Source organism: Cannabis sativa, chromosome 1 (genome assembly GCF_029168945.1).
Source record: "Cannabis sativa cultivar Pink pepper isolate KNU-18-1 chromosome 1, ASM2916894v1, whole genome shotgun sequence".
In the NCBI taxonomy this organism is placed as follows: Eukaryota; Viridiplantae; Streptophyta; class Magnoliopsida; order Rosales; family Cannabaceae; genus Cannabis; species Cannabis sativa.
Window position 1 is genome coordinate 2,563,579 of NC_083601.1, and position 18,684 is coordinate 2,582,262.

Below are 18,684 nucleotides of genomic sequence, written 5' to 3' on the forward strand. Positions count from 1 at the left end.
GTGAAACGATAATTTCCTTCGAGCTTGGCTAAATAGAGATAAATGATAGAGCGCTCATTGTAGTGATTATATTAGCTCACTGAAATATCATTTATAGGTGACTAAGTGTTTTAAGGATAAAATACATTAAAAGGGTGTAACAGTCTTTTTGCCCCTATGCAATGTAAATCATCTATAGATGGTCATTGATTATTGGGATTATAACAATGGATAATTAATAGCGTATCTATATCGTGGAACATATACAGCGTTCTATGTAACTGAGAGTGCAATTCCAAGTTCTATAGTGGTTCAAAGAGGAATTAATAAGTTAGAGAATTTACTTGGTAAATCCTAAATCTGCTTATTGGGAGCTCAATTATATAGGCCCATGGTCCCCATACTAGTTGAGACAAACTGCTTGTAAGACTCAATTAATTGATTTTAGTTAATTAATTTTAATTCTAAAATTAGACTATGTCTGGTTTGTGAATTTTCACTATGTTATGGCTTGATTGTGAAGAAATAGGATTATAGGGTTAATTTATTAATTAAGAGAATTTGTGGAGTCTAATTAATAAATAATATAAATGACAATTTTATTTTTAATTATTAAATAAATAGTTTTGGCATTTATAGGGTTGAAATTGCAAAAAGTGGTATTTGTGAAAATAGACAAATGGTTGAGAAAAATGGCAAAAATCTAACTAGTGTTGGGCCCACATCATGGCCGGCCACTTAAGGTATTTTTGGTCCATTTTTTATCATTTTTTTATTCCAAATAAATCAACCCTAACCCTAGGTGAAAATAGTATAAAAGGAAAGTTATGGTCTCATTATCCAACTAATGCCTCTAAAGCTAAAAACCTATTTTTCTCTCTAGGTTAATGAGACTTCTTCCTTTCTTCTCTAAATTTCGAATTCCTTAGTGTTCTTCACAAAACAAAATTCAGTCATTAGTGATTGAATACATGCTCACACATAACAAGTGAGTCCTCAATCATAGTATGTAAGACTGTGAAGAATCCAAACAACTGAAGGAGTTTCGGGCTCAGATATTGGTGATACTCTGCAATAGAAAGGAGGGCTATTTACAAAAATATGGGAAAATAAAGATAAGTTTTGATATATATGGCATAAAAACTTAATTACACTAAATATGGCATTTTTTAAAAAACTTACAAATATGGGAAAAAGTCTTGAGTAATGCCATAAAAAACTTAAAATTTGTGTTTCTTTTTATTTATTTTTTCTTTTTTTAAAAAAATAAAAAATGATCTCAACTATAGATATTATTTTTTTTTACAGAAATTAAACTTGTTTTTTTTTTATTTAAACTACTATTTTTTTCTTTGTTTTTTTGTTAAGAACTAATTATTTCATTAAAAGCAACAGAAAAAAAAAAAACCAGTTTCATCAACATCATCCTGAAGAAAAAACAATATAAAAAATTATAATCTAAAGATAATATAAACTTTAAAAATCAATTTCATCAACATTGAAAGAAACTATTAATTTCATTAAAAGAATAAAAAAAATAATTTCATTATGTTATTAGAATTTTTTTTCAAGTTACTTTTTTATTATTTTGTTTCTATAGGTTGGAAACTTACACTTATATTTTGTTATTAAATTATTGGTAGGCATTATGTGTTGTTTTGATTATATTTGTGATTAGTATTTTTTTTTTTTTTGTATATTTGTGTGTGTGTATGTTTTTATTTGATTGTCTGATGAAACTGGTTTCAATTAACTTTATTATTAACATTTGTATTTTGTTATGATTTTTTATAACGTCAAAACTGGTTTCACATGTCGAAACTGGTTTCACATGTCGAAACTGGTTTCACATGTTTTAACTATTCTGTAATGGGGTTGCTCAATTTTTATGATATTATTATATATTTTTTCGTTTGTATAAAACCAGTTTTATTATTGTATGATATTTGAACAACAATTTTTATTTTATTTTAATTAATCAGTTTCTGACATACATATTATTTTATTATTTTCATAACTGGTTTTTTTAAGTAATTAATTTTTTTTATTGTTGTTCATAATTGAGTTTTATTCAATTTTTTATTAATTTATCTCAAGAAACTGGTTTTTATTTGTTTGTTTTTATTTTGGTTGTTTTACTAACTGGTTTCTCACATTCCACTGTTTTTTTTTTGTTATTCTTTTATGGTTTTTATTGCACTTTTGTCTCTTTAATTTTTTTTGTTTCTTTTTTTTCTCTTTGATTTTAATTTGTGATTCTCTTTGTTATATTTGCTGCATATTGTATGTTTAAATTAACTCTAATTTTTGAGCAAGCAAATAAAAAATTAAATGCCAAAATAAAGAATGAAGTTAGAAGTTTGATTATTAGGTATTGATATAAATTTTATATGTTCGAAACTGGTTTTTAAATTTAGTATCGTTAATTTGTAAAAGTTTAGTTATTAGGCATTGTGTATTTTTTATTATGTTATTGTTGAAACTATTTTTTTTTGCCTCTTTTAATGAAATAATTCGTTTATTTTAATATTGATGAAACTGGTTTTTAAAGTTAGTATCGTCTTTAGATTGTAATTTTTTTCATTATCTTGTTGATGAAACTATTTTTTGTATTCTTTAAATGAAATTATTAGTTTCTTTCAATGTTGATGAAACTAGTTTTTAAAGTTTGGATTCTTTTTAGATTATGATTTTTTATATTTTTTTTTTCAGGATGATACTGATGAAACTGGTTTTTTTTTTCCTGTTGTTTTTAATGGAATAATTAGTTTTTAACAAAAAAAAACGAATAGTAGTTTAAATAAAAAAAACAAGTTTAATTTTTGTAAAAAAAAATGAAATATAAAAATGTACACTTATTATATATATTAAGAGAAAAAAATTAGGTTGAGAAAAATATCGAAAAAAAAAGAGAGACACAAAGAGAAATTAGAAAGAAAAAAAATAGAGAGAGATAAGCAAAAGAAAGAAGAAAAAAAAGTAACAACTGACTTAAAAGTTGAAAAGAAAAAAGAGAGCCAAAATTGACTAAAAAATATATAAAAAAGACAAAAAAAAAAAACTTTTTGAAGTTTCAATAAGTAAAAAAGAAAAAAAAAATTAATAAAAGTATAAAAGTAAAATGTTCTTGTCAAATTAAAAATGTAATGTTTGAAAAAAATGTAGTATTTGGTGTAAATTTTTCAAATAAAAAGAAACCCTAAAATGTAAGTGTAAAATAAATTAAAAAAATAAATAAAACTAATTAAGCTAAAAACAAAAACATAAAATATGGGATTGGATAATAAGTTTATAAAAATATGGCATATCAAATACCATAAAAAACTTAAATGTGAAAAAATGCCATAGAAAAGTGGCAAACCTAAAAATGCCATATTTTTCTAACTTTGTTATGAAATCCCATATTTCATGTAATTTTCACTAGAAAGGATACAAGGGTTAGAGATCTGAGCGGAAGAGGTCATTTAATTTCGCTGAAACTAATGTAAGGTTTCTCATACCTTTTATGTGTTTATTTTCATCGTTTTAGAAATTCATATTAGGATGTTAAAAACATACTTGTTAGTAAATCTAGATCCTGGTAAAAGATATTCCAACATATTTACCTTATAAATGCAATCCGGCGACCAATTGCGATAAAAATCCAGCCACCATGCACACACAACAACATAATATTAATAAAATGGAAAAATCCCCAAAAAAATTTACAAAAACAAAAATAAAGCAATGTACATTAATAAAATGAATAGAAATCATATTTATATACCTTAATGAACGTTGAGATTCAACGTTTTCTCCACCAAAATTGGTGCCCAGAGTTATATCACCACCTTTTTTTTAAAGATCCGGTTATAGTGATAGAGGAGAAAAAGACCAAACTTTTTTACAGTATAGGTTTAGGTATTGAAAATAGTTAAAATAAAAATAGAGTAAAATGCTAAAGAAATGAAGGAGAATGATGGTTTTTTATGGGTGGTTGGTGAGAGTTTTGGCGTGAGTTAGGGTGTCGCTATGACTGTCGGTTATCGTGTATGAGGAAGAAGGTCGAAGTGGGGAAGATGAAGTTTGATAGTATATATATCACCTACGGTGTCAGTTATTAGGAAAAAACTAAAGCCATAGGTGCACGGTTTACTGACACGTGTGCACCTATGGCGTCGATAATTTCCCTTATAACCGACGCCATATGTGTAATAATGTAAGCTGAAAAATTCTGAACCCCCAACCGACAAAAGTATTATTAATTTCTATACCTACTGTTTTTTTTTAAAAAAAATACCTCTAAATGTCAATTTCGAATTAAGCGGGTATCTTCACACCCTTTAGCTTCCCTTTTAATAAATTTAGTTGAAAAAACAGCCTCTAAAAGCCCACATTGTAAGTAGTGAACTAATACACTGTCGTTTTGGTTTTGAACCGAGTGTTGACAAGTCAGCTAGGTTGGGAAAGGTCTTAAATGACTTTATTGTAAAACTGATATAAGTTTTGTTGGTGTAGGATTTTTTGTACAGATATAAATTTAGTGTTATTTCTCACTAAAATCAATTCAAATGGATATTAAAAGCTATGCTATATATGAAATTGTCTACAATATTCCACTATTATTAGTTCATTGGTCACACTAAAATTATTTATTATTTTTTTTAAAGTTTATTTATATATAAATAATGGTTAAATAATTAATTAATATATATATATGTATTATTTGTATTTATGTATAATAATAAATTATTTTTTAGTATATTTTTTATGTTGTGGTTGGAATAAAAAGATAGTGCTAAAATTATCTTTTCAGTGTTGGAATAAAAAAAATAATGCTAAAATTATATTGTGGTTTAACACTAAATTTAACTTTTATTATTAGAGCTAATCTCATGTATGAAAAGAAGTTAGCACAATTCTTAGTCATTCATGTCCTTTTTGGTTATAACTTAGACTTTTTTTTTTAATCTTATACATAGATTTTTGAATTGAAATAAAAACGGAAATTTACATGGTATACTAATTTTTGTCATTTTTTTACAAAAATACTGTCAAGCGGAATTTTTTACTTTTTTACTGTATTTTTGTATAAGTTTCATACTGCAGTATATTGTGTTAAGTTTCACTGGTGTTCTACTGGTGTTTTTTAGTTGTTCTACTGTTATTTTGAGTTGTTATGTTTTGTGTTTTACTGGTGTTTTATAAAAACACAGTATTTTTAAAAACTTTTCCGTGTGACAGTATTTTTGTAAAAGTTAATTCAAATTCTAATATTTTTGTAAGTTTCCCAATAAAAATGGCCAAAGCTGATAAAGATGATAATTAATAATTAAAACTGTACACGTTATTTTTTCTAGTAATATAATAATATTAACAAGAAGCTCAAAAATTCAACTGGAAAGCTAGCTAGTTATATGAACAAGATGCTCAAAAATTCAACTGGGAAATTAATGCAACCAGCCTACCACCACTCTAATATCTTCTTAAAAATGATAATAATAAGCCTATGGTACACTATATAAAATTAATTTAGGTGTTAACCTACACTTTCATTTTAATATACGTAATTGATTGGTCTAGATAAGGCATTTTATTTATTTCAAATAATAATAATAAATATAATAATAATAATAATATTAATTAATTAATTAATTAATTAATATGGCATTGTATTTAATATTAGGAATACAATTATTGTTATTGGTGCAATTATATTATATTATAAATTTTATATTATTTAAATTACATTAATTTTATATATTCACTAGTATAAAGTATTTAAAATTTTAGAGTGCTCTTTATATTGGGATACACTCAAATTACACACACTTCTTACATAAAATAATATGTAAATTAAAAATAATATAATCTTGCTTAAGAATATAAATACGTAATTAATAATGCATAATAAATGTATACAATTTAAATGTGTATAGCATTAAATATTTAATCTTCTTATGTGATTATAAGTAGGATATAAAATTCTTTCTTCTTTTTTTTCATAGAATACGTACAAACAATTGTACAAGTGAAACTCAAAGAGTCCCACAAATAACAAGAGAATTTTGATTTTATATACTTAAAAAATTAAAAAAATTTATTATTAAACCAAAAATTTAAACTCTAAAAAAACTATCATTTTTTTTTCAAAACCCCAAAAATATCCCCCTCACAATTCACCCATTCTCTCTCTGCATCATCTCTCTCTCTCTCTCTCTCTCTCTCTCTCTCTCTCTCTCTCTCTCTCTCTCTCTCTCTATCTCACATCCCAACCGCCCACCCTTACCACCACCTCCGACCTCCGACCCTCACCACCACCTCCGACCACCTGCACCAACACCCCGACCCAGCCCCACTTTCTCGGACCACCCAAAAATCGCACCCCCTCAGCCCACTCTCTCTTCTTCTCTTTGAAATCGCAGAAAAAAAAAATTCCCCCCAGGTCCGATGGTCGGACCATGGGGTCCGATTGGTCGGACCATGTGGTCCGATGGGTCTGATTGGTCCGATGGGTCCGATTGGTCGGACCTCATGGTCCGACCATCGGACTTGGGGGGAATTTTTTTTTCTGCGATTTCAGAGAGAAGAAGAGAGAGTGGGGTGAGGGGGTGCGACTTTTGGGTGGTCCGAGAGAGTGGGGCTGGGTCGAGGGTGTTGGTGCGGGTGGTCGGAGGTGGTGGTGAGGGTCGGAGGTCGGAGGATGGAGGTCGGAGGTGGTGGTGAGGGTGGGCAGTTGGGATGTGAGATAGAGAGATATGATGCAGAGAGAGAGAATGGGTGAATTGTGAGGGGGATATTTTTGGGGTTTTGAAAAAAAAGGCATAATTTTTTTAGGGTTTAGGTTTTTGGTTTAATAATAAATTTTTTTAATTTTTTAAGTATATAAAATCAAATTTCCCAATAACAATTAACCCCGCCGATTAGCGGAGAATACAAACATAGAAATAATAACCTCTACAAAGATAGATATAAGAGATAGAAAAGACAAATTAACACACAAATTAGTATTTAGCATTTAAAGAAAACTGACATTTAAGCTCCTACGAAGCTCTAATCCGTCGTGGCAAAACTACCCAATATCACAGCTAGAAAATAGACCCACAAAACTAGCACAAAAGAAGAAAAACCTTATGAGAGAATAGGACTAAGAGAGAGTAATCCTCAAGATATAGATTATGGGGAATTCAATAGCTGGTAAATATTTCAAATTTTAAAGGTCAACATGCAGCCTAATTTCTATTAAACTATGTATTAATGCAAGTAATTCGTTAGCTTTATCAAATTTTAACCTTACATTATAGTCTATAGATTAATCAAATTTCATATAGATTGTTTTATACATATTACTTGTTCCTTACAAAAAAAAAAACACAAAATAATAGAGATATAATATGATAAAGCAATAAACGAAAGAAGAGCTATTAAAATTCTGTATAATTTTAAACTAGCTATTTACATGAAATAATTATTAGTTTAGAGAATAAATTGTATATTCTCATTAAGTGAAATTATGGAACCTAAATTACAATATATAGTGCTAAGCTCTTCCTGCAAGGGAAGAAGAGAAAGTTGGAATTTTGTTACAACTATGCAATAGATTCCACGAACTCACTAACAGAAAAGACAAGTGTTCAACTAACTAATACCGACTTAACTAACATCTTGATCATTTAATAGCCTCCTCAAAGTGGAGTGTAGAGGTCCTTGACACCCATCTTGAAGATAATGTCCTTGAAAGAAGCTAGAAATAATGCCTTGGTGAAGATGTCAGCTAGATTGTTGTTAGAAGAAAAATATGCAACATCTTGAGTTTCCCTTGTTGAATTTTTTCTCTAACAATGTGACAATCAATATCAACATGTTTAGTGCGTTTGTGGAAGACTGAGTTTTTAGATATGTGAATTGCAGCATCATTGTCGCAGTAGAGAGTTGCAGGGATGTTATGAGAAATTCTAAAGTCTTTTAAGATAGCCATAATCCAAGTAATTTCACATGTTGCATGAGCCATGGCTCGATATTTAGCCTCTATTGATGATCAAGATACAGTGGCCTATTTCTTGGATTTCCAAGAAACAAGTGAGTTGCCAATGAACACACAATAGCCTGAAATTGATCATCTTGTATTGATGTAGTTGCCCTGGTTTGCATCAAAAAAAAAATTTGATGTTGAGACTAGTTTCAGCATAGGTAGAGATATGAGAATTATTTGTGCTTGAGAAGAATAGACCTTGGCCAAGGGTTGATTTTAGATATTGTAAGATCCTTTGAGCAGCTAGTAAATGAGGTTTTCTAGGAGAGGCTAAGTATTAACTTAGTCTATTGACTGCATAGGAGAGACCAGGCCTTGTTATAGTGAGATATAATAGTTTGCCAATGAGACTTCGTTATGTAGTGGGGTCCGATATATAATGGCTGGCCATCAGTGGTGCTTAATTTGAGGTTAGGCTCCATGGGAGTTGAAACTGGTTTGGCACCAAGGTAACTAGATTCTTTTAGTAACTGAAGAGTGAAAGGCCTTTAAGAAATGTATATGCCTTGAGGATATCGACTTATTTCAACATCAAGGAAAATTTGAGAAGGCCAAGATCTTTTAGCTTGAATTTGTTGTTCAAGAAAGATTTAAAGTCACTAGTTGTTGTAGCATTATTGCTAGCAATTACAATGTCATCAACATAGATAAGAATAGCCATGAATAAGTTGTTTTATGATTTGATGAACAAGGAATGGTCATATTGGGATTGGATAAAACTACTGAGATAAGAGTGGTACTTAGATTTTCATACTTTGTCTTGAAGCTTGTTTAAGACCATATATGCTTTTCTAAAGTTTGCAAATAACATTTGGGGGAAGTTTAGCAGTAGGTTTATAACATGGGAGAAGTTTCATGTATATGTCTTCATGTAAATTCCTATGAAGAAATACATTATTGATGTCCATTTGGTGTAATGCCCATTGTTTGATTGCTGCTAAAGCAAGAAGAATTTTAAAAGTATATAATTTAGCAACTGGCGCATAAGTATCTAGGTAATCAATTCCATATTTTTGGGTGTAGCCTTTGGCTATTAATTTTGCTTCAAATCTTTCTACTTCTCCATTGGGGGGGGTATTTAATTTTGTATACCCATTTGCATTCAATGTGAGTGTAACCAGGGGATAATGATGTGACAATCCATGTATGGTTGTCTTCTAAAGCTTTAGTTTCAGTATTCATGGCTTTGTTCCATCTTGGGTCTTTTGCAGCAGTTGAGTAGTGTTGGGGTTAAATGATGGTGTAAGCAGATAATATTGTAGCAAGGAATTTAGGAGATAGTTTATGATAACAGATATGATTATGTACTGGCTAAGAAGTGGAATCTGCATTAGTGTTGGCAGAGCAAATGTAATTTTGCAAATGCACAAGTTTTTTAAGTGTTCTGCTAGTTTTAGAAGTCTTGATAGAGTTTGTTGTATGTGATGGGCTACTATTTTGAGAAGAAACAAAGGGTGATGGTTTATGAGATGGAAGCACAACTGTATGAAACAATTAATCCATGTGATTTATAGAATTATACTTGGGGAATGGAAGATTGTTTCATGGAAAATAACATCTCGAGATTGAAAAATTGAATTGGTTTCCAAGTCCAGCAAGGTATAGGCTTTCATACCATATGGATAATCAAGGAATATGCAGCTCTTAATTCGAGGTGAAAATTTGTGCCTTGTTCTATCAAGAGTATAGGCATATGAATGGCATCCAAAAGTTTTGAAGTAGGAGGGTGGTTTGTTATGTAATAATTGAAAAGGAGATTTTTTGTTGAGAATTTTGGATGGTGTTCGATTATCAAATAGGTGGTTGTTTGGATTGCTTATGGCCAATAAACAAGGGCAATCTGAGATTGAAAAATGAGTGCACTAGCCACATTAAGAATGTGTTGGTGTTTTCTTTCCAAAATTGAATTTTGTCGTGGAGTATCAACACAAGAATGATAGTGCATAATTCTTGCAATGGTATAGTTAGAAGTTATATTAAACTCCTTGGCATTGTCAGCTCTTATTGCTTTAATTTTAGCTGAAAACTTAGTTAGTATAGAAGAATAAAATGCAAGAATCAGAGTTTGAACTTCTCTTTTGGTTTTCATCATATAGGCCCAGGTAAATCTTGATTTTTCCTCAACTACAGTGAGGAAATACTTATAGCCTTCAATGTAATCCATTTTATTCAACATCAATAAAGAAACTGAAGTATTTTTCATTCATTTGTGTATGTTTTGGTTCATGTTATCAATTGCTTGTCTATTTGATTTATAAATTCATCTCAAACCCTTTTCACATACTTGATCCTGTTTATTGTGTTGTCAACACATTGGAAAGTAAACATGACTATGTGAATAAAGATTCCTAGATTTATCAGACACAGGGTTTTACTGATATGATAATCTACAACAGAGTTTACTTGCATTTGGAGAAATGCTATGTTCTTTCCAGAGCATTGGTTAAAGTAAAGCTCAGGTTGGGTGCATGGAGTATGCATCGGAAGGGACTGATATTGAACTTTGACTTAGATTTATTAAACTTACCGTAATATCTATTCAAGTCAATATCGCCTAGTTGATCCTAGATCAAATGATCTTAATCCTGCTATGATTAGGCTCAATCTCAAGAGTGTTATTTGTGTTCTTTGATTTGTTAGTTAAGCCTACTTTTGGGTCAGGGTGATACGTACATTTTGGGAACACGGTAGTGCAATTGAGTGGGAGCGCTAACATAAACATGGAATCTATAGCTTCTATCTGGCGAATAGTAAGTACTCATTTCACATAGCTGAAATATCATTTATACGGGGTTAAGTGTTTTAAGGATAAAATACATTGTAGGGTGTAACGGTAATCTAATCCCTTTACAGTGTAGATCATTCATATAGAAGATCATTGATCAAATTAGGATTATAACAATGGATAACTAATGACGTGTCTATATGGTGGAACATATAGAGCGTTCTATATACTGAAAGTGCAATTCTAAGTTCTATGCGTGGATTCAACGAATAATTAATAAGTCAGTGAGTTTAGGTTATAAATTCTTGATCTGCTTATTGGAAGCTCGGTTATATAGACCCATGGTCCCCCCACTAGTTGAGATAATATTACTTGTAAGACTCATTTAATTGGTTTTGATTAATCAATTATAATTCTCAAATTAGACTATGTCTATTTGTGAATTTTTCACTAAGTAAAGGGCGAAATTGTAAAGAAAGAATTTTTAGGGCATATTTGTTAATTATGATACTTTTTATGGTTCAATTAATAAATATGATAAATGACAATATTATTTAATAATTATTTATAGTTATTAAATAGTTAGAATTGGCATTTAAATGGTTGAATTTGAAAATTGGCGTTTTTGAGAAAATGAGATGCAAAAATGATAAAACTGCAAAATTGCAAAAAGTGAGGCCCAAATCCACATAGCCATGGCCGACCACTTTTATAGGCTTTATCATCTGATATTTTTATTATTTTAATGTCAAATAATTCAAACCTAACCCTAGTGGAATGCTATAAATAGATAGTGAAGGCTTCAGGAAATTTACACTTTTACTTCTGATTTCCTTCAGAGAAAAACCTGAGCCTTCTCTTTCTAAACCCTAGCCGCCACCTTCATACTCTTCTTCTTCCTTGAATAATTTCGAACCACTTAGTGTTAGAGTAGTGCCCACACACAGCAAGTGATACCTCAATCATAGTGAGGAAGATCGTGAAGAAAGACATTCAACAAGAAGGAGTTTCAGCACTAAAGAAGGAGAGAAAGAGATCCAGGTTCAGATCTTGATAATACTCTGCGACAGAAAGGATACAAGGGTTAGAGATCTGAACGGAAGGAGACATAATATTCCGCTGCACCCAATGTAAGGTTTCTCATACTTTATATGTGTTTATTTTATAATCGTTTTAGAAGTTCATATTTAGGATGTTAATCAACATACTTGTGAGTAGATCTAAGATCTTGGTAAAATAATTTCCAAGAGAGATAACTTTTCCAAGTTTCACAATGAGTTAGGGACTAAAGATTGTCCTGTTTGCAACTCTGAAGAGGAGAGCCATAGTCATTTATTTTTCAGGTGCAGATACTCAAGAACTGTTGTGCAGCGAATCTTTAACTGGTGTGGGTATTTGGCGTGGCCTTTGGACTTTAATGGCTGGTTATGTTGGCTGTCTAGTAAAAATACTGGTATAATCATTCTTGTAATTGCTGTCACAATTTATATGATTTGGAAGAATAGAAACCATTGTGTCTATAATGATAGTTGTTATACTGTGTTGAAAACTGTAAAGGATATTAAAGATATAGTTCATTACAGGTTGTATAGCATGAAGGATAGGAAAGTTGTGCTTGCTGAAAAAGGCTTATTTTTACGCCTTATTCAGTAGAGGTTTATTTGGCTGCTATAGGCCGGCTGTAGAGGTTTTTTGGGTTGTTTTGGGGCTGGTTTTTGTAGCCTTGGTGTATTTGGTTGGTTTTGATTAATGAATTCTTCTCTTTAGTCAAAAAAAATAATATTTAAGTCAAACTCATCTTTTTTTATCTTTTTTTTTTGCCAAAGAATTTATTTTATTAGTTTTTTTTTTCAACCGATGGAACAATCTGAGTCCATATGATGTGAAAATGAGAGAATTTTCTAATTAAACACAAAAATTAAGCATAACAATTCAAATTTTCTTAATATTATCCATTCATGGGTAATAGCCATTAAGAGTGCACCCATAGATTTATATATATTGATTGATATTTTATGTATTTATATAAACGAAATTTATGATTAATTATACTTGATTTAAATTTTAATACTTTTTTTAAAATTTAGTTTTTATTTTCTAACTTTTTTTTAAATATTTTATATTTTTATAAAAAAATTAAAATAATAGTAAGATATCAATTTGTAAATTAATGCTTTTTTTTACAGAAAAATTATTAAAATAATAGTAAAATATCAATTTGTAGATTTATGCTTTAATAAAATATTAAAATTGAGAGAATTAAGGAGAGAAGAGAAAAATAGTTTCAGAGTAATTTTAGAATGTCATGCACCACCTCATACTTCTCCTTTATAGATATATATATATATATATAGGTGTAAGTTATTTTCGTTATTTTTATCAATTTAAATTAATTTGGGTATCCGTAATTTTTTTTTTTAATTTCAATGTAATTTTCTCCAAAATAAATTTCTCTTTCTTCTTTTTAAGAGGAAATTTCTCTTTCCTAATTCCAAAATCTATTAGACCCAACCCGTCAATGATGGAAAATTTACATGGTATACTAACTTTTGTCATTTTTTTACAAAAATACTGTCAGACGGAATTTTTTACTTTTTTACTGTATTTTTTTATAAGTTTCATACTGCTGTATACTGTGTTAAGTTTCACTGGTGTTCTACTGGTGTTTTTTAGTTGTTCTACTGTTGTTTTGAGTTGTTATGCTTTGTGTTTTATTCGTGTTTTATAAAAACACAGTATTTTTGAGAAAAATTCCGTGTGACAGTATTTTTGTAAAAATTCACTCAAATTTCAGTATTTTTGTAAGTTTCCTCATAAGGAAATGGGAGCCCAATCAGTCCATACCAAATCTACAGTAGAGGGCCCAAAGGGGCTAAAGAAACGAGGGTAGTTTCGGCATTCTAGGAAGCAAGACGACACTCTTTGCTAAAACCCTAGAATAGAATATGACCTTGCGCGCTCATTAGTTCAGTTCTCCTCCACAAGCCAGAAGGCCTAAACTGCTCAGCCGAAACTTGAAGAAGAGGTGGCCATACACAATGGGTACCTTCCTTCTTCTTCCTCACTCTTTTTCTGATTTATAATACCTATCTATGGATTCTCTATATCTTATTTATGCTTTTACGTATTGTTTTTCTCTTCGGCACTGCTACACTCAAATGCTCCATTTTCTTTTTAGCTACACTTTTACTTTGGTAATTTTTTCTCACGCTCCCATTCTCCATTGTATCTGCATTGGTTTGAGGATTGTACATTTCAACTGTTTGAGATTGCTTTTTTATTGCGTTTATAGTACTGAACTTGGTGTATTTTGGGGTCTGCGATTAGGTGCCTACAAGTACGTGTCGGAGATATGGAGGAAGAAGCAGTCGGATCTGATGAGGTTCGTACAGAGGATCAGGTGCTGGGAATACCGTCAACACCCTTCGATTGTGCGTGTAACACGCCCCACTCGCCCTGATAAGGCTCGTCGATTGGGTTACAAGGCCAAGCAGGTATGGTCTTCTCCCTTTAGTTGAGACTTATTTGAGAGTTGTTATATTCAGTGGTTAACGAGGTTGTGAATTTATATATAACCTTTGTTATTGATTGGTATTGGTCTCATTCAAATATTGTACTTTTTGGTAGCCTAGAAAATGATTGTTAACACTTGAAAATTTGATGAGATGTGTTTAGTAGAAATTGGGTTTCCGGTTGTTTTAAACAAGTTTCATTCGTGGGAGTACTTGATTGATTCATCAATCTTCTATTGCCTGAATATTTTTGTTTAGTTAATTATCCTAGAAACATAGTCCAAAAGACTCCATGTATATTCTTATATGTGCTTTGTATGAGGATGAAAAATTCAATGAAATTTATGAAGTTCACTTACTTTCGTCTTGAATAATTATTTTTGCTAAACAAGAATAGATGCTTTACACCGTCTGTAATTTATTTTGTCGTCTGTATTTGAAATCAAATGATGGTTTTGTAACCCATGATAAGTTTCTCTCAATTGTGTAAGATATAATCGACCCAAGTTTTATTCTTACAGGGATTTGTAATTTACCGTGTTCGTGTCAGACGTGGTGGACGCAAGAGGCCAGTTCCTAAGGGTATTGTGTATGGAAAACCCACAAACCAGGGAGTCACCCAGCTAAAATTTCAGCGCAGTAAGCGATCAGTCGCAGAAGAACGAGCTGGACGTAAATTGGGTGGTCTCAAGGTTCTTAACTCTTACTGGATCAACGAGGTATGTACAAAGAACTTCATCTCATTTAGTTTTACTAATAATTTAGTACATATTTGTATTAAAACATCACCAAGCATTAATAATCATATTCTTAACATCTATGAGATGTGGAATAGGATGAGAGACTCATTATAAATCATACTCTGCAGCAATTAATGTGCTCTATTGAACTTGTATAATATTATCATGTAATATTCTCTGAAAACAATTATCTGTTATAGCATAGAACTTCAAATAACTAAACTTGCTTTCATTCTCTTAGGATTCTACGTACAAGTATTTTGAGATAATCTTGGTTGATGCTGCTCACAATGCAATCCGTAACGACCCAAGGATCAACTGGATCTGCAATCCTGTTCACAAGCACAGAGAGCTTCGTGGACTCACTTCTGCTGGAAAGAAATACAGAGGTCTGCGCGGTAAGGGACACCGATACCACAAAAACATGCCATCCAGGAGGGCAACATGGAAGAAAAACAACACCGTCTCTCTTCGACGTTACCGTTGATAATCGCCATGACTTTGATGGTGCACAGATCTGTAACTGTTTTATCTTCAGCTGTAGGAAGTTTAAGCCGGAAAAGACTATCTCCATATTTTTATTATTTTATTGCTGAGACATGGTCAGTCATATTGTTGTTTTGGCTGTGAAGTTTTGTTCTTAGTAATTTAGTTTTTGAATTTTCACATGTTATATCGGCCTGTGTAATCATTCCCAATGGTTTGATTTGAATTTTTTGTTCTTAAACATAGTCAACTATTTGGTGTCTATGGATGAAAACAGGATGATGAGCTTGCACGAGAGCCATTCACTGAACACAGCTGAGCTTCTTGCAAAGCCCATATGTTCTAATTTTATTCAAAAACACACAAGACCATCTCTGCAAGATCTAAAATTTATGTTAAATTTGACACGAAAAATGAGTTTGTGCTATATTTAGCCCACTATTTACAATTGTGCACTAATAATGTAAAATAAGTAAAAAATAATTGATTATACTAATGGTCACTTCATATTTTATTGAGAATATATAAAATTTATTATTTATTATTCTTTTATTGTTTAAATAATGATAATATGGTAAATAAAATTTAGTAAAAAATCATAATAATTAATGACATTATAGTAAATAAAAAAGTAGCATTTATCGTAGGTTAAATTTGGCACAATACTATATCTTGTATTAAATTTGGCACAACTTTTAGCATGTGTTAAATTTAGTATACTTTTTAGAACACTATTGAAGTATAATTTTTTTTAAGTATGTTAAAAATTAAAATATAACAATTGAGCACTTTTTTGGTATTCTATTGAAGATGCTCTAACCTTACGAAGAGGGCCCAATTACTATGAATATACCCTTCTCAAGGCAACATTGCGAACAATCAAGCTCGTTGATGAACTTTAGTTGGGTCATGATTTTAATAATGAAATCAAAGTTAGATCTCACGGATGTCTTCACGCCCTAGGTCTAATCCAGTAAAGCAAATCGATAGAATGAACACGAGAGGCAAGAGCTAATCTATAGTAGTTTCATCTTTCCTATCTTGCAATTTGCAATTTGCATTAAGGGTAAGGAAAATTAAGATTTTGCTCTTGAACTTTGACATACTTTAAATTATGGTTTTTCCTTTTTAAGATTTTTGTCTAATTTTGTTGGTAAGAAAAATTTAACATAAATGAATGTTTTGCGAACATAATTTAGTACATGGACAATTACAAAATTTGTAAAATTGAATGAAATTGGATAAAAGTCTTTAAATCCAACAATCTCAATAGTTCAGTGAAAATTCTAATTAGCATTATAGAAACTTTTTTTTTTTTTTAAAATGTTTATTTATTTATTTATTTTAATTTTAGAACAAGACGTGTTATCCATTTTTGATTAGTGATTGTTTTTAATTTCTTTTAATGGATGAATCCTCTAATTATGAGCAAGTGCCAAGGTGGAACAAAAATTGAAGTGGGGCCTACATAATTTTTTGTAGATACTTCAAATTTTTATTTGAAAAATGTATTGAATTAGATATAATAAAATGTAAATTAATACATAATCATCTTAAAAATAACTTTTTTTAATATCATATAAGTGAAGTGACTTTTATGCAATGATATTTTCATTGTTCAAATTTCAATAATAATACTTTAGTTTTTTTTCAAAAATTAAAATAAAATTGTGGAGAGTAGAACTTATCACCTTCTTAAATTTTAAAAAAAAAATCTTTACCACTACACCAAATAACTTTATTTGACTAGAAAAGTATTTGCATAAAGGCCTCCCAAAAAAATCATTTAAATTTGAAACTCAAATAGCTTATAACCTATCTTAATTTCATGTGGGGTGACGGTCCCACTTAGTCCACAATGCCGACCTTAGGCATAGGCGGGCTAGGCCCGCGCCTAGGGCCCACTCATTTTAAGGGCCTAAATAAAAAAAAATACCTTTTAAATATATACATATTGTTTTAATAATTTTTAAAAATACTATTTATCTTTATAGTAAGGGCTCAATTTTTTTTTTTTTTTTTCTGCTTATGGCCTATTTCAACTCAGGGCCGACCCTAGTCTACATGTGGCTTCGCCCATGATTACGAGGACAAAATATATTAAAGACTAACTTTTAAAAGTTAGATTTTAGTGAGAAAAGAGAAAGATAAGAAAAAAATAATTATGTTTGGGTTATGAAAAAAATTGTAGAAAAAAAAAATAATTCAACAAAAATTTTCATGCTAAACAAGAAATTTTGATTTATTTCTTATTCTCCCCATTTTGTTTCCTACAATTTTATTTTGTCATCAAAATTCAAGTTATAAATATAGCCTAAAAGAAAGACAAGCCCGAAGGGAACCAACATAAAGTTCAATTCAAAATAACAAGTGGCTCCAAGAATGCAACGGGAATTTCTCGGTCAAATCGACATACAAGGTGATCAAGAATGTAGATGTCATGGCCGACTGTGACAACAAGTGGAGGATCATTTGGGGTTCAAAAATCCATGAGAGACTCAAAATGCTATGGTGGAAAATTGTGGCCAATTGCCTCCTTACTAAGGATAGGCTGAACTCCTTATTCTCTATCGCGGATCCAAAGTGTACCTTATGTCATGGTGAAGTTGAATCCTCACTCCATTTGTTCTGGTATTACAATTTGCGAGGGCAGTGTGGTTCGGCTGTTGGTGGCAGATAAGAACGAATTCAGTTAATATTGACTGGTGGGAAAGGTGGTTAGATTGGTTTTCTATAGATTCTAATCGTCTTGATGGGCTTCAACGTACTGCATCTTTTTCTTGGCGGGCCTGCCATAATCTTTGAAAGCATATGGCGAGAAAGAAACAACTTGTCTCATGGGGGAACGCCTACCCCTCTTCACACCATCCTCCAACACATCAATACAAGATTTCTTGAAATCACGGAGGATGTGCGAACACAACAAGTTGGCATCATTAAATGGCTCCCCCCCCCCCCTCTGGATGGGTGATGTGTAATACGGATGTATCCATTGGGAAATACCAGGCTGCAGGGGCTGCGATTTTCAGAAATGAAGCTGAGAGTTTCATCAATTGCTTTACCTTCCGGTTGGCTGTGAGTGAGCCCCTTATCGGAGAGATCATGGTGCTATGTAAGGGAGCCGAGGAAGCGTTAAAGCAAGGTTACAAGAAGATGATTTTTCAGAGTGATTCCTCTAACGCGATCTCTGCTCTGAAAACTAAATTGCAGGAAATTGGAACTCTTCATCAT

The 18,684-nt window shown here is 31.0% G+C and overlaps 1 protein-coding gene across 1 annotated transcript; it reads left to right on the forward strand.

Moving 5' to 3' along the window:
* Positions 1–13,599: 13,599 nt before the first annotated feature.
* LOC115706062 (large ribosomal subunit protein eL15y) lies at positions 13,600–15,715 on the forward strand. The gene is made up of 4 exons (XM_030633578.2): positions 13,600–13,757; positions 14,043–14,209; positions 14,749–14,946; positions 15,209–15,715. The coding sequence occupies exons 1-4, from the start codon at positions 13,754–13,756 to the stop codon at positions 15,452–15,454; spliced, it is 615 nt and encodes a 204-aa protein (XP_030489438.1). The 5' UTR covers positions 13,600–13,753; the 3' UTR covers positions 15,455–15,715.
* Positions 15,716–18,684: the final 2,969 nt, after the last annotated feature.

Bases quoted from the DNA above. Each gene is read 5' to 3' on its own strand.
- LOC115706062 (XM_030633578.2), top strand. The intron at 14,210-14,748 runs GTATGGTCTTCT...TTATTCTTACAG, and splicing joins TGGGTTACAAGGCCAAGCAG to GGATTTGTAATTTACCGTGT. The intron at 14,947-15,208 runs GTATGTACAAAG...TCATTCTCTTAG, and splicing joins ACTCTTACTGGATCAACGAG to GATTCTACGTACAAGTATTT.